At 40.1% G+C, this 25,649-nt stretch overlaps 1 protein-coding gene across 1 annotated transcript; it reads right to left on the bottom strand.

The window, feature by feature from the left end:
* Positions 1-1,305: 1,305 nt before the first annotated feature.
* Positions 1,306-23,097, bottom strand: LOC101829209 (vomeronasal type-2 receptor 116-like). The gene is made up of 6 exons (XM_040734140.1): positions 22,907-23,097; positions 16,787-17,078; positions 15,650-16,462; positions 9,255-9,485; positions 5,404-5,527; positions 1,306-2,210 (listed from the first exon to the last, which is right to left on the bottom strand). The coding sequence occupies exons 1-6, from the start codon at positions 23,095-23,097 to the stop codon at positions 1,306-1,308; spliced, it is 2,556 nt and encodes an 851-aa protein (XP_040590074.1).
* Positions 23,098-25,649: the final 2,552 nt, after the last annotated feature.

The raw sequence follows: 25,649 nt of genomic DNA, 5'->3' as shown, positions 1-25,649 counted from the left end.
TGTGCTGACAGGGTTGGCTTTATTGTGCTTCCCTGGTGAGGTGTAGGGCCTGATCTCCTAGTGTTGCAGCTGGTAGAGGTCAGGGACAACCATCTGTCTTATGACCACAGGGCCAGCTCTCCCACCTGCCCCAGGCATTGATGGCCGATAATGGGGGATGTCCTTCTATATATATGTTTCTCTTATTGGATGATTCATAATACACTAATTGGCCAGTAGACAATTAGTAGGAAATATAGAGGGGCTACAAGATGAGGAGAGTTCTGGGGAGAGGACGCTGAGAGATGCTACCAGGCAGACACCATGTAGCTACTGAGGGAGCAAGGTTCTCCCAAGATAAAGCAACGTAGAAACGCTCAGATTATTAGAAATAAGTTAATAATTAAGAGAGAGGTAGCCAAGAAAAACCCAAGGACACTGGCCAAACAGTTTAATAAATAATATAAGTCTTTGTGTGTTTATTTGTGGCTAAAGGGCTGTAGGACCAGGCAGGACTAGAATCTCCTACTACAGGGCAGGGTAGAGGTCATCCTTTCTCTGCTATGCCACCATAAGACTGATGAGAAATTGAGAAAGTTCTGCATGCTCACCACTTTGGGGTGGCTCACCCACAACTGTGTTAGCAGAGTTTGCTCTATTTTGTTGTCCTGGTTGAGGTGCAAGGCCTCTCTTCCAAGTACCCTGCTACCTGGTGACAACATGTGTTGGGGAGAACTACCCCACTTGTCCAGAAAATCCTGAGACAGTTGGAAAAGCTGGCTTGTGTTCACAAGAGCTGGGGTATTCTTTTAGTTGTTGTCCCCTCCTCACTGATGACTGTAGCCTGTGGTCAAGTTTTTAGAAAAACAGGCAGGACAATTGAACCTGTGTCATCTTGACACACAAACACATCACCAGCAAGACACCTTTACTTCCTCATTCATCCCCAAGGTCTCACATGAAAATCTAAATAGGGGTTAAAGAGATATCTCTGCAGTTATTGTCGTTATCTAACTTTAGTTCCACGGGATCTAACACCCTCATACAGACATACATGCTGTCAAACTTTTGTATATAAGAGAAGAGAATATTTACACACTGCATTAATGTCCAGTATCCTAATCTTATAAAATAAGTGCCTCAGTGGAAGATTATTGGGGACAATGCAGAGAAAAGTAGTATACATGATACTTACTGATTTTTAAAAATATCATTAGAAGTAACAGCAAGAGTCATTAGCTAATGCATAGAAATCTTGCCCTGCATTCTAATAGGTTGTTCAGTACCAACATTACATTTGTCAGTTACAATTTATATAATGTTTGTTCAGGATGATATTTTCTCCCTTAACTTTTGAAGGGAATTTCTCTCTGGTCTTAACAAAATTATGTAGCACTTGGGGACAAAGATGCATCCCAGCAAGCCTGCACTGGAGGCCAAGATGGAGAAGACCTCCACAGCCACCATGACCTTGCCCTTGGTGCTGTGGTAGACAGGGAGAAAAGTGACCCAGACACTGCAGAACAAGAACATGCTGAAGGTCAGCAACTTGGCCTCATTGAATGTGTCAGGGAGATTCCTGGACAAGAAAGCCAGAATGAAGCTCGCCAGGGCCAGGGAGCCCAGGTAACCTAGGACACAGTAGAAGGCAGTACCTGAGCCCTTGTTGCATACAATGATGATGTGACCGTGTTCAGAATGTGCATCAGTGTCAACAGAGGGAGGAGAAGCTCCCAGCCAGATTGCACAGACAATAATTTGCATGATGGTGCAGAAGGGAATGATGTAGTTAGGCACACCTGATACCAGGAGCCACCTCATTCTTCTTCCAGGAGCAGTGACTTTGAAAGCCAAGACCACAGTCACTGTTTTGGCCAACACAGTGGAAACAGCCACAGTGAACACAATTGCATACGTTGTTTGCTGCAGGACACAGGTGACTGAGTTGGGATGGCCAATGAAGAGCAAGGAACAGAGGAAACAGAAGATGAGAGAGACGAGTAGGATGTAGCTGAGAGTGAGGTTATTGGCCTTCACAATGGGAGTGTCATGGTGCCTCACAAAGACACCAAGGACCAGGGCTGTGAATACAGAGAAAGACAAGGCCATGCAGGACAGAGCCATCCCCAAGGGGTCATCAAAGGTCAGATAGATCTCGGCTTTGAGAATGCACTGGTTGTGCTCTGTGTTGGCATACTGGTCCTCTGGACACTTCAGACACTGATCCAAACCTAGTACAGAAAACAAAAGTATTGTTACTGCAGCTTCAGCGTTTCTTATTGACAGGCCATTGACAGTGTAAGGTGGAAGCTTTGCAACATTCTTGTTTGTTATCTCTGAAGGTATAACTGAGGCTTTTCTGAACAGTAATGCTTCTGTTTCACAAATCCTGCCTTCTTCAAGGACAAACACAGGTCCTATGGATTCACTATAATGTGAATCTCCCAGCCTGAATTAGAATGGATGCTCTCATGAGAGATGGGGACTTGATCTTCTCCAGGAATGAGACCACTTATAGCCTTTTTAAAATTCCCACATAGTCATCACCAAACACACGAATCAATTGTGTGTGTGCACTTGCACGTGCATATGTCAAGGTAGTAAATGAAAAAGAGTATCTGAAAATAGTAAAATAAAAGGAGCTCATGAGTTTTGGGTGGATGTGTGGGAAATAGTATGGAGAGAAAGGGAGGTTATAGGATACTGTAAAACAAAGAAATACGATGCCCATTTTTGTGTCCTCATGGGGTTATACAATAGTTTATAAGAAACAATAATCATACTATTAAAGGTAGAAAACTCTGTATATACTTAATATTCAGAAGTCCTTCATGTTATAACACCACCTTTGGGAGCAGTAAGCATCTTCTCCTTTCCCCAATATCTATCTGTATGAGAACTTGTTGTTTTAATGCACTCAATGGTTAAGGAGTTATTGATTAAACAGCATCAGCAAGACAACATGAGAACTCTCAATTGAGAGTGCTAACACAGATTATTTGAATTGGGCAGTTAAAACTCCATCAATACGTTGTAATTTCCACCACAGCAAGCGTAGGAAATATGATTGTAACTGTGCTATGTTGTGGATGATCATGGAGAGCAATGATGTAAGTCCAGTTCCCCCTACCCATGCATACCAAGTGACACACTACCAACTGTAACTCCTGTACAAAGTGCATTGATTGGCTCTGGTGGCCTTTAAATGGACCTGGCCCTGTACGCAATTACTATGTTCTACATACATCGTATTAAAACATTAGTAAGTTTAATGTTTGTTTTTTGCTGTTTATTATTATAAATGCCCTCTATAGTTATTTTGTCTTAAAACTATTTTACTACAATCTGTTGAGTTATGTATGTGCATGTGTGTGTAGCATGCAAGGAGTGGAGAATGCAGCATGTAGGAGCCAACTCCAGTGGGAACTCAGGTCATTAACTCAAATGAACTCAGGTCATTAACTTTAATTGAAGAGATTTCCCTGTTAACTCTTCTCACTGACTCTAAATGTCTTTTCTTAATGTTCTTGTCTTCACAGACAATGACTGCCAAAAAAAGTAAAAATTGATACTGTCTTCAACTTTGTATTTGGCCATCTCCCAATCAATAACAGTTGACTTATGAATATTGTATACATTACATTGTCATTTGAGTAACTGTGGCTATTCCTTTCACTATGAAACTATTCTGTTTATAGTATTGTGGCATTGTTCACTGCTACTGTGTACGAAAGTCTTTAGTAGGATGGTGGTATGTTAAAGGACACCAGGGAACATAGAAATAAAGAATAATAGATATACAATGATGGTAAATAATTGACACAGTCTTCTGTCCCTGGAGGTAGAGCATCTCCATGCAGGATGATCCAAACACCACCCAAGAGAGCCTGAGTGAGCCCCTCCTCATCCTTATAAGGAGTCACTTCTTCATACAAAAGACATGCCCTAAGGCCATTACCTCAAGTCTATAGGTGCAACAAGATGTCACTACAGTAGGACAACTTTCTCTACAAAATGTGTCCGCACTGATCCCCACTTTTTTTATATGTAATCATATTACCACATAAACAGGAACACTGGTAATTGCATGCTGTAGCGCTGCCTCACATTTAGGTATTTCCTCATAATCTTACCCACAATTTCTACTCTTTAGTCACCTGATATCCTTCAATGACATCAGTCTCCATAGTCTCTGGGAATCTCTCCCTCATGCATGTAACAGCTCTTGCTTCATCCCACAGTCTCCGTTGCACACTCTTACTGCAGCCTTATGGTACACCCTGGACTCACATCTTCATGTTGTCTTTCCTGCTCATCTCTAAGCTAAGTGACAACACAAAATACTGCTCATTCATCAACTGCTGTATGGACAGCATTGCCATCGCCACACGATAATTATTTCCCCTCCCAACACATGGTGACTCAATGTCTGTCTTCATCAGCAATGCTTATGGGCAGGGACAAGATGAAGATCTGTAGGATTCATGAACTCAGTGGCAGGTGCGATGGCTCAACAGTTAATATGGACTCGGCATTCACATGGAACCATATACCTGTCTATAAGTCAAGTTCTAGGGCTTGCATGCACTATTTTTGGCCTCCACAATCTTCTACATGTATATGGTTTACACAAACTCACACTGAAAGACATACACACATTCAAGAAGAATAAATGAATAACCAAATATTTAAAATATTCTGACTACAATGTAGTCCACATGTACCCTTAGAGGGATATCATCATTGGAATAGATACATTGTACAGTTCCCTCATAGGGCTGTTTTGATTTTTCCAAGCACTTTTTTTAGAAAATACTACCTGCAATGCATTTTCAGAGTCCAAGATGTATGTCAAGGAACAGATTGTTATTTATAACGACGTTGTTATTAATCATATTCTTATAAAGACACAATTAGGAAAGGAATAGATAGCGCTAACAGGGAAACAGAAACTAGTATGTCCCCAGACCCCAGCTCAACTAATTACATGTTAGAAATACCATTCAGACTGGAAAGGTCAGCACATAGTCATTACCACCTGCAAAACTAAAACAAATGCCTAGTCCACCACAGTTATTGTAGATCTGGAAAAGTCTCAAAATGTATTAATCTTGACTTTTAGCTTCTGTAGGGCTGCTTCCAGGTAAATGCTCTTGTTAACTGAAATAAGTCAACCCAGAACATCGTTCTTTTGCTTAAATGCTCATTCTGAGAAAGGCTCAGTGCTATCTTGGGATCCTGAATGCACATTGTATTTGCCAGCTGGCTAATATATATATTAGTTAGAAAAAACCTATGTCTGAGCAATCTTCTCTGGTAAACACTGCACAACAGTGCCACTTCCTCCCAAGCCCCTTCAATGTTGCAGTGTGGATAGGAGAAGAAATCAATCTGTATGATTTCTCCCCACAGGAGACACTTCACCTGTCTCGTTTGAAATCTCATTTTCTGGGCAGGGGACGCAATCAAAACAGCAGACAGCCATTCCCTTCTGATGGAATTTTCTGAATCCAGGATGACAATCAACACTGCACACAGAGGAGGGTACCTGAGGAAAATCAGACATATGCTAGGTCAGAAGTTTGCAGACTCATTTAGCAGTTACAGCATCTCATCATGTTGAGTAGTTAAGAAGTCTACTGTCTACATGTGATCTGAGTGATCACATTTCATTCAGTACATTGTACAAGGCCACACATGTGTATATTAGAACAACTGATGCTCAGTTGAGGTGATTCCAAACTATTAAAAATTCAAGAAGACCTAGCAGTACACATCGTGTGAGCACTGTAATGACTGAACTGTATACCCCACCAACCCATTTGCCAGTCAGGTTTTCTCAGCTTGACACAAAGCAGAGTCACAAGAGAAAATGTGAATCATAATTGAGAAATTGTCTCTATTTAACTGATTTCTGATCACCTTTCTGAAATATTTTCTTGATTGCTTATTGATTCTGGGATGGACCACCATGGCTGGTCCCATTCTGCATTTAATGCAAATGCTGGGTTTCCTCACCAGGTAGTCCAATGGCCTCTATGCTTTGTGTGTGTGCTTTTTAAAAAGATTTATTTATTTTATGTATGTGAGTACTCTGTCTGCATGTACAACTTTATGCCAGGAGAGGGCATCAGATTTCATTAGAGATGGCTATGAGCCACCATCTGGTGCTGGGAATTGAACTTTGGACCTCTGGAATAGCAGTAGGTACTTCTAACTGCCGACCCATTTCTCCAGTCCCCGATGTTTTGTCTTATACAAACTTTTTTGTCAAAATACGTTTCTTCTTGCTTTTTTCCTGTATTCTTGTTTATTTGTTGTTTTTCTATGAAAGGATGCCTGACATTACTAAAGATCTTTTCTGTATCTTTTTTAGGGGCTCTTTTAATTCTGTTGTATGGTTTTTTTTATGTGACACAATATATTTGATTGATTTGTATATGTTGAAGCATCCTTTCATCCCTATAATAAAGTCCTTCTGGGTATTGATTTGGCCTTTGAGATGTGATGTTGAGATCTGTTTGCCAGTACTGGGGAAAGTTTTCCAAAAAAGTTCATAGATTGGCCTACAATTTTCTTTCTGATACCTTCAATGTTGAAAGTCTGTTCTTGTTCATTAAGGCAGTGTGTTCCTTTTAATCAACATATTATTGTTTGTTTTTTTAAAAAAAACCCATTTCCTTGTCTGTGTCCTGTTGTGGAATATTAGTTGAAGATGTGTTACATTTGTTCATGTTGTGGAACATTTGTCTTATGATGCAAAGATGTGGTACATTCTTTTATGTTGCATTTGTAACTCTGTGAAGCTGTGTTACTTTGCTTGTCTAAAACACCTGATTGGTCTAATAAAGAGCTGAAAGGCCAATAGCAAGGCACAAGAGAGAATAGATTAAACTGGCATGCTGTGAGAATAAATAAGAGGAGAGAGGATAGGAAAGAACATAAAGACCGTGAAGTAGAGAAGCAGGAAAGAAGACACCAGGGGGGCAGCCACAGAGCTGTACACCAACAGCCATGGAGTAAGAAGCAATGAAAGGTTTACAGAAACAGGGCAAAGTAAAAGCCCAGAGGCAAAAGGAGGATGGCATATTCTTTTCTGACCCTGTCTGTGTGCCATTCTGACTACCTCTTATAATGTTATTAGAAATAGTTTGGTGCCTGTCCCATGTTGTCCTTCTGCTCTTGTGTTGGTGCTGTGTTAAGTTCATCTTTTAGTGATATCTCCTAAGTCTCTTATGTTTCTTTCATCCTTGCTTATTGTTCTATCTTTGTCATAGTTTGTTTCCAGTCCTGAGAGTCTGTCTTCTACTTGAGACATTCTCTTATTAATACAATTTATCCAGAATGTTATTCAAATTGTTGTCTTTCATTTTCAAAATATCAGTATGAATTCTTCATTGTTATTGAAACTTTATTGAATTTCTGTCACATCCTCACTCAATTACTCATTGGGTGCAAGTGTTTGAGAACTTGTTTAGTTGATTTAGAGGTAATTTGTGTGCTGTTTGATTTTTCTGGAACATGCATGCAATTATTTTTTGAAGTGTTAGTTTGAATTTGCTGTCACTCTAGCCTATGCCTATATCATTTGGAGTCATGCTGCCTCAGTGTTTTCAAGTATCTTTTGGTTCTGCATTGTGATTTGTATATCTGGAGTGGGACTCATTTTAGGTTATATTTAGTCCTCCTTATCCTTTTGATGTCTTTAATATTCAAGTTAGGCCTGGTAGAAGCAGGCTGATGATTTCACTGCACTCCTCTGACATAGTGGTACAGCTCAGTAACTAAACCTTTAGTCCACTTATTCTCCTCCCTTAGCATAGTTTTCTAGAATATTAATCAATTAATATTGATTTCACTCTATCTGAAAAACCTGAGATTCAGCTCAGATTACACCTGCAGACTTTCCTGAAGTTAATGTCTTTCAAAGTCAAAGCACAACACTGTAGTAGGCAATGTAGTTCTGATACTATAAAACCAGAGACATCAGAATCGATACCTATAATACACTAGGGACACATAATGATTATCTTATGCACAGATTTCCTCAAAGTCAAATTTTTATGACTATGAGTACCCGTCTTGTAAACAAGATGAATCTTTGTTTGTTTGTGGCTTGTTTGTCTTAAGGAGTTATGCAAGAATTAAGGTACAAAGTTATGTTCTTCTGGTGAGAAATTCCTTTAGAAGTTATGATTCAGTGCTGGAGAGGTGACTCAGCAAACTTCAGCACTTGCCATCCAATGAACCACTTCTATGCTTAGGCTAAAGTTTTCTTCAGCTCCTGGAATCCTCAGCCACCTTATACTTATATGGAACTGATATATATAGGCAAAATATCCATGTAAATAGGATGTCTAAAAACACAGGTTATAAATAACGAAATATCTGATGTGGACCATGAAAATGTTATGTAGTTTTAGTGATATTGTCAAGTTAGGACCTTCTTGTTCAAGTGATTAAATAAAATTATATAATATAAATTCATGACTTGCATATTTGTTCTTTGTTCCAAGACTTTCCTCACTGTTAGCTTCAGTCTTGTCAGTATCTGGCTTAGAGGTTCAATGGCAGAGAAGAAAAGCAATGGGTAGTGATGGGGAAGTCCTGTGTATACATCAATAAAGCAGTGTTGGCTAATTGGGAAGTAAGATAGGTGGGACTAGGAGTCAAGGAGGATTCTGGGAAAGAGGCAGAGTCAGCCGTGAAGTAGCCGCCATAGGGGTAAGAGGTATGGACCCTTTTCTCCGGTAAGAGAAATACTTAGATTAACAATTATGAGTTAAATACTTAAGTCAGAGAAAGCCAGTAAGAAACAAGCAAACAGCCAACAGCTTCATAATTAATATAGCGTCATGTGTGTTATTTGGCAATTGCAATGTGGCAGTGCCCGGGCAGCTGGCGGGGGGGGGGGACCAAAGCAGCTGGCAAGGAAAAGATTATACTCTACAGGGTAGAAATCAGAGTGGTATCAAGAAAATATTGAAAACTTTCCTGGAAATAATACCAAAACCATCTAGTTCTGTTTTTGTTTACAAATCAGAGCGTTTCCTATATAATAAAAGTACATCACATGCACATCTTAGATTTTCAGATAATTAGTAAACTATCATATTTTTAAAAAGTGAGAGAAGAAACATTGTATAGAAGGCTAAAACTGAGTGTTTACATAACCAATGATCTAATTTCACTAAGTAACATGCAAACCCAAATGATCCTATATGGCAGAGATTATTGCTGTGTAGTATGCATCAGTGTAGTTATATCAGACCCACCTGTCTGCTCCCCGTGGCCCACTCTATGATGTCTTCAGATAAATGGAGCTGATGACCATGTGGAAAATGAGTAGGGTTAAACTCTCCTACTTTCACCTTAAGTCCAACACCGTGGGGGAAACTCCGGATAAGGTAAATGTCATATTCTGCCTGCAGTTTTTCTTTCTGATTCATATGTATAGCATCTCCAACTGGGTTAATGAAGTGAGTTTTCTTCAAAAATGGGCGAAGCTGAAATATAGGCAAATTCTCTAATGTATAAGCTCTTACTTTAAGTCATAGCATCTGCTCTGATTTCGTCTTGATATAACTTCATTGAAGGTGGCTGTGGTGATATCTTGCCTGTACAAATAAAGCCTGTCTGAGGAATCGAGAATGGAGCTTGCCACTAACTATCCATAGAGGTCTGTGGATCTGTATAGACAGACTGGAAGTGAGATAACTGGATGGAAACCAGATATAAGCAGGGAGAATGAAGGACTCTCTCTTGTCTGCTGAGTCACTAAGGAGTTAAGCTGTGACTTTGGGTTGCTCCTTATTCTCTCTAAGGCTTTTTGATTAAGAGTCTCTTGCTCCCGTGGAGAGATTTTCTGCATCACTTATGTAAACTATCATATCATCTGCAATCAGTCAAACTTTGACTTCCTCTTCTTCCAATTTGTATCCCCTTGATTTTCATTTGTTGTCTTACTGCTCTAGCTAGAACTTCAAGTACAATATTGAGGAGATATGGAGAGAGTGGAGAGACTTTTCTTGTTCCTGATTTTAGAGGAATTGTGTTGAGTTTCTCTCCATTTAGTTTGTTGTTAGCTGTTGGTTTACTGTATATTGCTTTTATTGTGTTCATGTGTGTTCCTGTTATTCCTGATCTCTCAAGGACCTTTATCATGAAGGTGTGTTGGATTTTGTCGAAGGCTTTTTCAGCATGAAGTGAAATGATCATGTGATTATCTTCATTTCTACAGCCAAAAGAGATATCTATGAGCTTTAATTAAAAAAGAAAGAGATAACTCTCAGATAATCTGGGAAACAGGATAGACCCTAAGTGAGATATGAAGGGTACCCCTAGGGAAGGGAGTGGGACAGAATCTCCTGAGCGGATTGAGGGCAAAGTTCATGAGTGGGGAGGATAGTGACCTGGGAGAAAGAGAGGGGTTGAAGAGAAGGGGAGAGGAGGACATGGGGGAGCAGGATGTTTGAGTTTTCACTATTTACAGATGATATGATTGTTTACATAAGTAACCCAAAAAGCTCCGCAAGGGAACTCCTAGAGCTGATAAACACCTTCAGCAAAGTGGCAGGATACAAGGTTAACTAATAAAAAAATTAAGTGGCCCTATTATATACAGATGATGAAGTGACTGAGAAAGAAATCAGAGAAACATCACACTTTACAATAGCCATAAAGAGCATCAAATATCTGGGGATAATGTTAAACAAGGAATTGAAAGATCTGTATATCAAGAATTTTGAGTCTTTAAAGAGAGAAATCAAAGAGGATTCCAGAAAATGGAAAGATGTCCCTTGCTCTTGGAATGGTAGGATCAACATAATAAAAATGTCAGTCTTGCCAAAAGCAGCCTACAGATTCAATGCAATCCCTATCAAAATTCCTGCACAGTTCTTCACAAACCTGGAAAGAACAACAATCAACTTTATATGGAAAAACAAAAGGCCCAGGATAACCAATACAACCCTATACAATAAAGGAATTTGAGGTGTCATCACCATACCTGACTTCAAGCACTATTATAGAGTTATAGTCTTGAAAACAGCTTGGTGTTGGCACAAAAATAGGTAGGTAGACCAATGGAACTTTATTGAAAACCCTGATTTTAACCCATACACCTATGAACACTTGATATTTGACAAAGAAGGTAAATCTATACAATGGCAAAAAGAAATCATCTTCAACAAATGGTGCTAGCACAACAGGGTATTGGTATGCAGAAGACTGCAGATAGATCCTTGTTTGCCACCTTGTACAAAACTTAAGTCCAAATGGAACAAAGATCTCAACATATATCCAACCACACTGAAACTCTTAGAAGATAAAGTGGGAAATGCTATTCAATTCGTTGTTACAAGAGACCACTTCCTGAACATAACACCAGTGGCACAGTCAATGTTATGGACAATTAACAAATGGGACCTCCCGAAACTATAAAGCTTCTGTAAGGCAAAGGACACCGTCAACAAGACAAAAAGGCAGTCCACAGAATGGGAAAAGATATTCACTAACCCCACATCTGACAGACGGCTAATCTCCAAAATTTACAAAGAATTCAAGAAGCAAGTCTCCAAAACACCAAAGGATCCAATTAAAAAGTGGGGTACAGAACTAAATAGAGAATTCTCAATAGAGGAGGCTAAAATGTCCAAGAGACACTTAAGAAAGTGCTCAACATCTTTAGCCATCAGCGAAATGCAAATCAAAACAACTTTTAGATATCATCTTACTCCTGTCAGAATGGCTAAAATCAAAAACATCCCAAACAATTTATGCTGAAGAGGATGTGGAGAGAGGGGAATACTCTTCCATTGCTGGTGGGAGGGCCAACCCATACAGCCACTTTGGAAATCAGTATGGAGATTCCTCAGGAAAATTGGAATCAATCTACCACAAGATCCAGCACTTCTACTCTTAGGCATATATCCAAAAGAGGCAAATTCATACAACAAGGACATCTGCTCCACTATGTTCATAGCAGCATTATTTGTAATAGCCAGAAACTGGAAGAAACCTAGATGCCCCTCAACTGAACAGTCATTTACACAATGGAGAATTACTCATTAAAAAAAAAAAGCAATGGAATCTTGAAATTCTCAGGTAAATGGATAGCACTGGAAGAAACCATCCTGCGTGAGGTAACCCAGTCACAAAAAGACAAACACGGTATGTACTCACTCATATATGGATTTTAGACATGGATCAGGATAGTGCCAGTCTGCACTTCCACTGGCAGAAAGTCTGGGAAACAGGAAAGAACCTAAGAGATATGCATGGTATCCAAGAGAAGAGGAATGAGGCAAGATCCTCTGAACCGATTGGGAACACGGTGAGGTGTTGGGGGAGTGGGAGCTGAGAAGAGGGGGAGAAGAGGAAGAGAGAGTAGGTCATGGGGCAACAGGAAGTTTGAGTTGGGAGGAGGGAATCATAGGTTAGAAGACAGATAAGGCACCAATGTGACCTCTAGTGATCTAAAGGGATAACACCAATTGGCAAGCTAAGCAATAGTGGAGAGACCACCTCGAATGCCCATTCCTGATAATGAACTTGATGTCTATAACACTCCTGGAGCCTTCATCCAGTGACTGATGGAAGCAGAGGCAAACCCCCACAGTTCAACACTGACCTGAACCGTAGGAACCCAGTGATAGAAAGAGAGGAGTGATGAGCAAATTGGCAAAGAAAGGGCTGGCAAAACAAGCAGAGACAGCTGATCTGAACAGGTGAGAGGTCTTGGATCCCAGACCGACATTTGGGAGGTCAGCAAGGGACTGATCCAGACACCCCCAAATGTGAGAGTCAGTGAGGAGGCCTGGGCAACCAATGGGGCCCTGAGCAGTGGATCAGTGTTTATCCCTGGAATACAAACAGACATCGTGTGTCGATAAAACAAAGAGGGATGCTCTCTCAGCCTGGAAACTTAGGGGAGTGCCTGGACCCTGCCCTGAGTGAAATGACAGACTCTAGATATCCCCTATGTGGAAGGAATTGGCAATAGGGTGGGAGACTAGGGGAGGAAGATAGGCGGGGTGCAGGAGTAAGGGAGAGAGAGGGAACTGGGATTGACATGTAAAACAAGCTATTTAAAAAATAATTAAAAAATAAATTCCCTTCCCCCATAATGTGATTAAAAACGACCTTGTATGCCATCCTAGAGTGAATGATGGAAGCAGAGCTGGACACCCACAGCTAAACTCTGTATATCATTGCCAAGAGGAAGGAGTGATGAGCAAAGGGGTCAAGACTGGGAGGGTGAAACCCACAGAAATGGATCACCTGAAAAAGGGGAAGCACATGACCCCCAGACTGATAGCTGATAGTTCATCATGGGACTGAACCAACCCCCCTGAACATGGTTATCAGTGAGGAGGCCTTGGCACTCTTTGGGGCCTTGGGCGATCAGTGTTTATCCCTGGCATCCAGGGGGAATTGGGAGCCCATTCCACGTGGCTGTCTCTGCCTGGGCATATGGGGGAGGGCCTAGGCTCTGCTCTGGATGATATGATAGACTTTGGTGATCCCTGGTGAAGCGCCTCAACCTCCCTGAAGATTGGAGTGGGGATTGGGTGGGGAGTTGGGGAGTTTGGGAGAGGTGTCAGAGCAGGAGTGGAAGGAGAGGGGGCTGTGATTGACATGTGTAGCATGCTTATTTTATTTTAAATAAAATGTTAAAAAAGAGTCTCATCCTCTACTGACTGAATGGAGTTGGCCAGTCTCCAGGGAGACATCATGTAGATTCATGAAAGCAAGTACCCTGAGCATCACTGGTAAGGCAATGTCATGTGGAGATACACAGATTAATAGAAATTGGTTAATAATTATGAGAGAGCTAACCAATAAGAAGCCTGAGAAATAGGCCACACCGTTTATAACTAATACAAGCTTCTGTGTGTTTATTTTAGACTACATTGCTGTGGGTTGGGACAGGATAGACAGAAACCTCAATGTATAGGTAGCACAAGGGGAAAATTCAATGAAAACATGTGAATAAATAAAACCTTTGTGTTCCTAGCATTTTAGTTCTCTCAGAGTAAATCAACAAATACAATCAAAGACATATTCACAAGCACCAAACATAAATGTGCACTTACACACACACGCACACACCACAGACACACACAAAGTGCATCCACACTCATTCACATATATTCGCACCATCGTACACATCTATGTAGACAGCCACATGCATTCAAATTCACACTCAGACACAGAAACACACATAGGCACATATAGACACAAAACACACAGAGGGACACATAGATACAAACATTCACAAAGACATATGTACACATGACAAATACATGCTTACTTATATCCCCAGCAACACACACAGGAAAGACATAGTAACACACACACAAGCACACACAGACACAGACACACACACAGAGGCACTGAAACACATGGACACTCACAGAGGCAACACAGATACACAGGAACATATGGTGCAAAGAGACACAGAATATCAGATGTACACATACTCATATACACAAGTGCACAAGTACGTATTGAACTGAGTCTCAGCATTAATTCCTGTGTGATTACTCTCAGAAAATCAAGAGATTAAGGTTCCACCAGCCAAGGGTAATGTCTGAGTCAGCTGAGTACACTTGCATCCAACATGCCCTAAAGTGAACACCACACAAAAACAATAAAAAAGTCATGCTAGGAGGTGATGGCACATGTATTTAATCCCAAGACTCAGGAGGCTGAGGTAGGAGGATGTGAGTTCAAGGCCAGCCTGGTCTACAGAGTGAGTTCCAGAATAGGCTCCAAAGCTACACAGAGAAACTGTATCTGAAAAGCTGGGCGTAGAAGCACAGTCTTTTAAAACCATAAGCACTCAAGAGGCAGCGGTGTGTAGAACTCTGATTTTAAGGTCACCCTCTACATACTATGTTTCAGGACACCCATAGATACACAGTGAAACCATATCCCTAAAACAAAATAAAAGATCAAGGTCTTTAGCGTTTATAATAAAAGATAACAGTTTGCACGAGGAAGAAAACAAAGGGCAATGTTAAAACAGATGCTAATAATTGGGTGCATTGTACAAAATTTACCACTTTTCTTACGTATGCCTTAATTAAAAAGGACAATTTATATTAAAAAATTTCTAGGTCTCATGTTGATAGGATTTTATGAAAAAAGTATTGATTCTTTTTTTGATATTGGGATAGTTCTGAAAATGTTGTGGTCATATGTAAAAGACCACTGAATTTCATTGAATAATTATATCTACACTCCACTGCCTTTGTCTTAAAGGTTTAAGCACATTTAGATATACTTAATTGGCAGAAAAATAAAAGTCCAGAATTCCCTCTGTGCTGGGAAAGATTATCCTAGCATCCTTGGTTTGAGCATTTGAGAGACTCTTAAAGAATATCATGGTGGGGGTTGTTGGGAGGGTGTGGGTGGAGGGGAGGGAAAAGGGGGAGGGACTTCTGATTGACAAGTGAAGCAACTTTGTTTCTAATTAAAGAAAAAGAATATCATATTGGGGTGGGGCAGGGGAGGATGGGAGGGAGATGGAGCTGGGATTGACATGGGAAGCAACATTGGTTCTAATTTAAAAAAAAGATATCGGGAACGTTGTCAAATGAACAACAAACATGGAGAGCAACAACAAAAATAAGAATATCACATTGATAACTGGAAGATACAGTACCTGTGAGCAGTCAGAATCCAGCAGACTCTCAGTGTTGAGTGGCTGATTTTCTACTTGCTGAAGAAGCATGTCATGGAGGGCATGGGCCACAGCATACACAGCATTGTAGACATCATAACTGCTATCACTAAAGACGATGTCAAAACTATTTAGCATTAACCATTCCAGTGAGGCATTCAATGAGCAGTTCTCCTGTGACTTACACTTAGACGTTGAGGCTTCACAGTCAAAATACATCCACCCCAGTCTTGCCAGGAAATTGTCTGTGTATTCAGAAGATTTCAATGTCTGAATATAACTTTTTAAACCAGAAATCTCACCATGGTGGTGTGCAAACCCCAGAGTCCCATGGAATGAGTCAAGGGTCAAGTCCCTCTTACTTGTAATGACATCCCACTGTGAGGTGGTGACCCATATTCTCTGTAAACCTAGAGAGTCCCACATTCTAAAGCTCACAGCTAGAGTACTGTCTTTGTCACCATAAATGATAACAACGCTTGTGGATGATGTCACAATTTGGCTGTAATACACTTCAGCTCTTGACATGTATAAATATGTGTCGACTGGGATCATGATCACAAAGGCTAAGCAGACTCTTTTGGCTTTAGATTCTCCTCTCAGATCTGCGAGAAACTGGATACCCTGGTCATCATCTGAGATGGCCAGCCCAACCCAGTTCCAGCTGAAGTGAATTATGACGGAGACCATGGCCAGGGCCAGAGCTGTGTCCTTGGGGGCCATCTGATGCAGATATGGAAATTGTTCATGATCACTCAGGATATCGTAGAAAGGTCCATAGGTGAGCTGTAGGACATAAAACACAGGGATCAGCATAAGATAGAGAATTGTCACAGATCACCATGGAAAACTTGGAGTGTGAGAAGCACCAGTTTGGAATGACAAGAAAGGAAAATTTTCCCTAGTGTTGCAGTTATATTAAACATACTAGGGACCTCCAGTAATCACTTTTCTTCAAATTATTCAAGGAAAATCCCCTAGACTGCTAATTCTCCTTCTCATCTATATATCAAACAATGAATTGTGAATTCCTACATGGATTTACATGAACGTGAAGCCAATCTCCCTCTTTTCCCCCCTGTAGATAGATTCCAGATGTTAACACCCAAACAACCTCACCTGTGGAATTTTGAAGAGCTGCATGTATGGTGCCAGGCTCATAGATATTGCTGATATTGGTCCTGAAATTGCTACTTGACATTTTAAATATTCCCCACAGATTTTGTGAAGGCGAAGAAAACGTCTTTTTGCACTACCATTTATGATATTTCGAAATGCCTTTTTGTCATTGCAATTGTTATTGACGAAAGAAAATGTTATAGACACATTTGGTAGAAGGTATGGATTCCGGTTGATTTCTTGCATGGCTAAAGCCAAAGGAAAAGCAACCTGGTAATTTCTGGTTGATATTCTGAAAATACAGGCACAGGATTTACTGTGTATAAAGCTCTATAGATGAATGCTTTGCAGCTAATACAAGGACTATTGTCCTGAATTCAATGTCATTTTCAGCTAAACCTTGACAAGTTCCCCTGTGTTGTTGCAATACTAATTGTGCCAACCAATCAACTTGTCAGATAGTTTCTTCTTCCACGGTCTTCTCTTTTTCTCCTCAGTGTTATAAAATTTTGACCATGAAGACTGTTGAGTTCCTGGACTACTTTTATTCCCAGGAACTTTATTGTGGGCAGGTCATTGTAAATGTGGATGCTTTCTTGATTTTTTTCTCACTATCATCACTCCTTGTACATGAGAATAATATTGTATCTTGATTTTGTATTCTACTATCTTCTTGATGGTATTCATTAGGTCTAAGAGACACTCAGGGAGTGATGATGAGCTTCTTTACAAGTTTATACTTACGCCTAGTAAAATAATTTGACTCCTTTCTCTGTTAGTATTTCTTTTTTTTAGACTCATTTTTTTAGGATATGCTATTGAAGACTTATCATTTTAAACATGTTTTTTTATTTTAAAGCAGTCTTTTCTCATTTTTCATACCAATCCCATTTTCCACTGCCTCCCCGTATCCCTCTTCCTCCCTTCCCCCAATCCCACACTATCCAATCCTCAGAGAGGGTAAGGCTTCCCATGGGGTGTCAATGAATTCTGCCCCAGCTCGTTGAGGCAGGACCCAGGCCCTTTCCCTATATCTAGGTTGAGTAAAGTTTCCCTCCAAAATGAATGGGCTCCACCAAAGCAGTTCAAGCACTAGAGATAAAACCTGGTCCCACACTTTAAAATCAGTGATAAGAGGAAAATTCATAGCACTAAGTGCCCATATGAAGAAACTGGAGTTTGTCACTCTAGAGACATAACAGCACACATGAAGAATTTGGAAAAAAGAAGCAAACTCACCCAGTAATCTACCATATAAACAAACTGAAAAAGGAAAAACCATATGATCAACTCACTAGATTCTGAAAAAGCCTTTGACAAAATCTAACACACCACTTCATGATAAAGAGCTTGGAGAGAACAGGGATACCAGGAACATACCTAAACATAATAAAAGCAATATACAGTAAACCAACAGCCAACATCAGACTAAATGGAGAAAAACATAACGATTTTTCTCTAAAATCATGAACAAGTCAAGGCTGTCCATTCTCCATATCTTTTCAGTATTGTACTTGAATTATTAACTAAAGCAACAAGACAACAAAAGACAATCAAAGGAATACAAATTGGAAAGGTGTCAAACGTTCACTGTTTGCAGATGACATGATAGTCTATTTAAGTGAACCAAAATATTCTACCAGGGAACTCCTACAGCTGATAAACACCTTCAGTAAAAAGGCAGGATACAAGATTAACTCGAAAAAAATTTGTAGCCCTACTACATACAGATGGTAAATGGACTAAAAAAGAGATAAGAGATACATCACGCTTTACTATAGCTACAAACAACCTAAAATATCTTCAGGTAATTCTAACCAAACAAGTGAAAGACCTGTATAAGAAGAACTTTGAGACGATAAAGAAAGAACTTAGAGAAGATACCCAGAAAATGGAGAGATCTCCCACACTCTTGGATAGGTAGGATAAACACAGTAAAAATGGGAATCTTGCCAAAAGCAATCTACAAATTCAATACAATCCCTAGCAAAATACTGGCAAAATTCTTCACAGATGCTGACCGATCAATACCCAACTTTATATTGAAAAACAAAACACCCAGGATAGCCAAAATAACACTGTACAATTAAGGAACTACCTGAGGCATCAGCATCCCTAACTTCAAGCTCTACTGTAGAGATATGCTCATAAAAACAGCTTGTTATTAGCAACAAAACAGTCAGTTGGACCAAAGGAATCAATTGCAAACCCTGATATGAACCAGCACACCTAACAACACCCAATTTTTAAGCTAAAATTATACAATGGAAAAAATCAAGCATCTTTATCAAATGGTGCATGCATAATTGAATGCTGACATTTAGAAGACTGCAGATGGATCCATATCAATTGCCATGCACAAAACTTAAGTCCGAATGAATTAAAGACAGCAACATAAATCCAGCCACACTGATGCTCTTAGAAAAGAAAGTAGGAGGTACCCTTGAAAGAATTCTTACAGCAGACTGCTTCCTGAACATACCACCAGTATCACACACACTGAGATCGACAATTAATAAATGGGACCTCCTGAAACTGAGGTTCTAAAGGCAAAGGAACTGTTCTCAAGATAAAAGGGCAGCCCACAGAATGAGAAGAAGATCTTCACCAATCCCACATCTGACAGAAGGCTGATTTCCAAAGTATACCAAAAACAAAAGAAGGTGGTCACCAAAACAGCAAAACACCAAAAAATCCAATTAAAAAATGGGGTACGGATCTATATAGAGAATTCTCAATAGAGAAATCTAAAATGGCTGAACATCATTACCTGTCAGGGAAATGCAAATCAAAACAACTCTGTGATACCAGAATGGCTAAAATCAAAAACACTGGTAACAGTCCATGCTGAAGAGGATGTGGAGAAAGAGGAACATTCCTCCAGTGCTTGTGGGAGTGCAAACTTGACAACCACATTGGAAATCAGTGTGGAGATTTTGAGGAAAATGGGAGTCAGTCTGCCTCAAGATCCAGCAATTCCACTCTTAGTCATGTACACAAGGATGCACATTCAAACACCAAGGACGTCTACTCATCAATAGTCATAGCAGCATTATTTGTAATATCCAGAACATGAAAGCAACCTAGAAGCCGCTCAACTGAAGAATAGGTAGAGAAAATGTGGTACATTTACACAATGAGGTACTTCTCAGCCGGGAAAAAACAATGGAATCTTGAAATGTGTAGGCAGATGGATGGAACTAGAGGAAACCATCCTGAGTGAGGTAACCCAGTCACAAAATGATAAACATGGTATGTACTCACTTATATGTGGATTTTAGACATGGATCGGGGAGTGCCAGCCTACAATCCCACTGCCAAAGAGTCTTGGAAACAGGGAGGACCCCAAGAAAGACTCTAAATATAGTACTTGAGAAAATACATGATAATCCTTTTGGCTTCTTTGTAGAGATGTAGGGATGTAATGTATCACAGAAATGTCTGGAGAAAGGCATGACAGTATCATGTGGCAAGATGCAAAAAAATACTTTGGAGAAAAACACAATCTCTCTTGTGACACATGCCCAAAACATGTAAGGAGTAAAAGGATATTATATTGCACTGATTAATTTTTGTTAACTTGACTCAAACATAGACATATCTTAGAGGAGTATAAAATCAAGACAAAACATTTCCTCTACAAGTTTCTTTTGATCAGTAATTGATAACAACACCATTTAAGGCTAAGTTTTTCATCAGGACTGCTGTTCACGTCTGAACAAGCATCTGGTTCAACCATACACAGACTTCTTAACACTTATAAATGCTTGTTCTATAGCTTAGGCCTATTACTAACTAGTGATTACAACTTTAATGAACCCAGATTTCTATGTTTTTACGTGGTTCGCTATCTTATCTCAGTACCATAAGTTCACGACTTCCTTGTCTGCATCTCCTCAGGACTCCTTGACTCTGCCTTTCTTCTTCCTGGCATCTTCCTTGTCTGGCTCTCCCACCTAATCTCTTTGTGCCCAACTATAGTCCAGTCAGCTCTGTATCAACCAGAGAGAATAATAGATATTTGCAGTGTACACAAATTGTTCCACAGCAGCCACAGAGCAAACTAAAACATATACCAACACTGTAATAACATTTGTGACAAGGAGCCAACAATGTAATACGTGGAAAGAAACTGTGTTATCTCTGATAAAACCAGAAAGAAGACAAGGGCATTCATACCATGCCTTTTGGAAGCAGGGATGGGTCAGAGTCATACAAGGTAACTCTGGTTGTCCTGGAACACACTATGTCCACCAGGCTAGCCTCAGAACCACATAGCTCTGTCTGCCTCTGATTCCTGATGGCTAAGAATAAAGTAGTTCTTGCCATATCAAAATGGTTTCTGTATTTTATGCTGCGAAGTGACTAAAATCTTAGCCAAGTTAAAGGACAAGAGATAACATAAAAGGGATAAAAATAGGAAACCAAGGAGCTAAAGTTTGCATACTTGAAGAAGACATGCTTCCATATTTGAGATCCAAAACACTCCAACCAAAAAGTTTACATCAAGATAGCAAGATGCAAAATCGATACAAAACTCATTTGTTTCCTTACATACAGAGACCACATTTGCTGAGAAAGAAATTAAGACAACCGCATTCACAGTTAACTCAGAAATATGGCTGAAGAAGTTAATGAACATTTGAAGGCCATGAAAATGAAAACTTTCAATTAATGAAGGAACTGAATATACTTCATTAGAAGGTGGCAAAATCTTCCATATATATATATCACATATATATATATATATATATATATATATATATGGAATACTCAATACTGTAAAAACGACTTCTTAAAAAAACTTACAGACAGTGCTGACTCAGAAATTTAATGCTTTACTTTTCGTAACGGTAAATATGTGTTGAAACTCATATGATAAAATAAATACCCTTGATAGGCAAAGCAATTCTGAGCAAAAGGTATAATGTTTGGCACAACATAGTACCTGATTCCAGAGACAATGTGAACAGCAAATCATCACAATTCCAGCACAAACAGATTTTTACATCAATAGGACAGAATTGTTCAACTAAGAAATGAAACTCTGTGCATCCAACTCAAAGAAACAACCTATAGGGATAGCCTGGTGGTCTAAATTTGTGTATTTGAGAAATTACTATCAGCAATTCTTAAAGTGAATTGTGTGTACTGTCCACGTTGGTAATATATGCATCCATGATTAGTAAAATTACTGAAACACAAGCAGAGGTAAATGAAAAGTAAGTATCAGAGAATAAAAAAACCACACACTTAAACACAGCAGACACATACATCTTTTCAGTGCTAGAGATGACCCATGATGAAACCTCTTCATCCAAGTTCTCTAGATTGACAGCTACCACAGGCAGCTCCTACCACTCTAGGAAGTGAGACAGAGAGTAAGCCATCACCACTGTAAGTGATATCCTAGATTTCTCCGGATGAAAACACAGCAGGCCTGGTTTAGACATTCCCTCTTGACTTTGAAGATGGAGAAAAACCTGTCCTTTGTAATCCCCCAAAGCCTGCAACTGTGCATTTGCTCAGTTGATGGAAGGGCAAATGGGACACCCAAGTACCTCACAGTGGTCATATCTTGTACATCTATATCCTCACAACTTCAGAGATGTGGAGTGAACACATGTAGAGTCTCTGAAAGCTTAACTAGGTGGCTGCATGGATACTCTCCCCAGTGAGGAATGTCACAACCATTAGAGACCCTGACTCTGCACTAGAAGTCACACCCTGATAGAGGTGACATCCACAGAATCTGGTAGAGACTTGAATGCTCCTTCTGACCACTGAACTCATTGCAGTAGTCTGAGCTTTCTCTTGGTGGGACAACACTGGATGCTTCACACCGGACCTGGTAAAAGGGAAGTTCTCCATGATGGATCCAGGTAAAGAATTCTATTTTCAGCCTTGTAAATGGAGGATAATTGGGAGAAAAATTAAAAAGTCTCACTGTTTGGTAGTCAAAAAACCCTGAGTATTAAGAAGCAAAATATATTTTGTGCTGGTTCTTGGTTTTAAGGTTGGGAGAAAAGGACTGAAGACTCACAACATCACTCTGCTCATCCACACACCTCTCCTGAGTTATTCATCATGACATTTACATGAAAATGCAAACACACTTACAGATTATTCAGAAGAAAGGGTAAAATCACTTTGTCCCATGATTTCGGCACTGTAACAAGGAAAAGGATGCAACATGTCACCACATCTCCGTCTTTTTTCTGGTTCATTCTCCAAAAGCACTTGGGGTGAGTGAAACTATCCATGAGGAGGGGGATATTCAGGAGCCAGAAAAAGAAAATCAAGGTGAGCATCTCGTCTTGCCTCCAGGGCTAATAACTGGTAGAGTGGACTAAGGATGCAGATCAGTTTATCAAATGGATACCCCCCTGAACACACTTGCTTTTATGTCTGCTGCCTGAAGGAGAGGGCAGCTGTGTGGCTGAGATGCTTTGCTCTCTTCTGCTGCCATTACCCTGGAGAAATGTCAACCACTTTCTTACCAGGGGCTCTCCACCTGAGATTCACACTAGAGGTAAAAAACATGGGTTGAAAATATAAATCTGAGGACATATCTGCCTCCGGTCTCAAGTCATCATCTCTGTAATCCCTGGATATTGTGGCCTATGGGAGAAAGCATTGTTGGGCACATTGATCCCAGGCCAGTGTCAAGAAGTTGTTTGTTTGAACACCTTTAGAAATGATGTCAGCGGAATGTATCAGAAGATCCACAGCTATATGTGAAGGAAAGTTTGAAAGGACCCATGACAATCAAATCTCATGTGGATTCACAGTGTTCTCTATTGCCAAATACAAATCAGACAGCATCAGCCTCATGTGTACAGCATCCCCCATGATAGAGCATGAGCAGTGTGGTCCATGCTCCATCAGTCACAGAAATCAAATAACTAACCAGGAGCCCTGCTCTCCACGTGTCACTCTCCAAGAGTCAGGTCAAATCCAGAAATTGCTTGGTGTATACTGTGTCCAGAAATGTTCACACCATCATTTTCCATGGGAAACTAAGCTGGGTATTTGAATTATCATATGTGCACTCCATCCCTGAAGTCAGATTCTTCTGATGCCCCATTTCTTCAATTTTCTCCTTCATAATCGAATCACTTATGCTTGTCTTAGAACCCAGTGGTGACTCAGAAGCAGCACTGTGCTTTGTAGCTTTAGTAATAGTGAATAAATCCTTTGTACAATGTGTAAGCTCTCCTTATTTGATTGTCCTGGTTATATATTTTGCCTGCATATTAGAATATGCATTTCAAGGGGCAGAGTTCATTGAGGAGTGTGGGCTGAGGAAACGGTTTTAGGTGATACAGACTACAGAGAAAGCAGCAATTGTTTGGTGTGGAAGGTGAGAGATGATCGTTAGTATTTGAGTTTGTGTACACGGGCCGGGTGTTCTCTGGGTCTTGTCGAACATTTAAAAATTAACCTTTAGCACATGCATGGCCCTCTTGTTTTATGATAAGATAAATTTTATGGGTTAATTAGGGGATGGGGAATGGGAACAGAGGTATCAGTTAAGGAGATCGAAGGAGATGGGTTGAGAGAGGGAATCTAGAATTAGGGAGCAGTTGGGGGTTGATAAGTAAACCTAGTGCAATGAAAATTTCATAAAATATTTGAAGGCGATCCTAATGAGGTCTCCTAATAATGAGGGAGATAGAGTGCTAACTGGCCATCTCTTGTTACTAAAGGAGGCTTCCAGTACAGTGATTCGGTTGCATTCCATTGAGTTGTTGGCCAAAGGGGGTCTCCAAACAACCCAGGCCTTTTGCCAAAGATATAGGTTGGTCTGCACAAACTGAGAGCATGATCCTGTCCCTTGTTGAGGATAAAACCCATACAATTCACTGAACGTGACATGGAGAAATTTGGCTAGTGCCTATGTGGACCCTTTAGCCCTATATTATAATAGTCTTGAAGGTATTTCATAAGCTAGCAAAAGAGAAATGCAAACATCAACCCAGCCACATATCTGTGACCTATAATCTGTCCTGCCTGCAACACATGCTGGGTGTCCCCCCCTGTCAGGGACCAGAGAAGAGGCAAATTTCTAGTGTGCCCAATGGGGTTGTGAAACTGAGGCATTCTAGAAGTATGCTGACTACTATATATACATAGAAAGAGAGGGGTACTCCTAAACCCTTGTGATGGCTGTTAGTGTTTGTCAACCTGACTACATCTGGAAGTAACTCAACCCCCAAAAGGGAGTGCATACCTGTGATGGATTTTTCCTTAATTTAAAATAGAAATAGTCACTCCTAATCCAGATCCTTGAGATGGGTAGACATACATTTAATCCAGATATTTTGAGTTGGGAAAAGACAGGCCTCTAATTTGGGTCACACCTTTTTCAGAAGTCTATATGGAGACACGGAAGAAGGAATCTTTTACTCTTTGCCAGCTTGCTCTCACTTGCTAGCAAGTCCATTCCTTCATGGGCATTAAAGGCTACTTCTTTGGGATTCCAGCATATATTGAAGATGAGCTAAGATATTCAGCCTCAATATTAGATTCTTGAAATTTCCATTCATAGACAGCCATTGTCAGACTAGCTAAACTAAAGTCTGTGAGTCATTCGAATAGATTCCCTAGACATGCAGAGACTCAAGCAGCTCGCTTAAAGGAGTCTTCCTGTCTCAGCATAAGCTAAAAAAAAAAAGCCAAACCAAACCAAACCAAACCAAAACAAAAAAAAACCGAAAAACCCAGCAAGGTTCTTTTAAGAGGCTCTGCTAACAATGGAAAGGTGTGTACATAAGCTGAAATTGGCAGTGACTACATCTCTAAGCCGGCACATTTTCCTGGATCTCAACATAGACTGAGACAGTGTGTTGGAATCACCCTT

This window comes from Mesocricetus auratus, unplaced genomic scaffold, assembly GCF_017639785.1.
Source record: "Mesocricetus auratus isolate SY011 unplaced genomic scaffold, BCM_Maur_2.0 Super-Scaffold_100037, whole genome shotgun sequence".
Classification (NCBI taxonomy): domain Eukaryota; kingdom Metazoa; phylum Chordata; class Mammalia; order Rodentia; family Cricetidae; genus Mesocricetus; species Mesocricetus auratus.
Note: the sequence above shows the minus strand (reverse complement) of the source record. Positions and strands in the feature narration are given on the sequence as shown.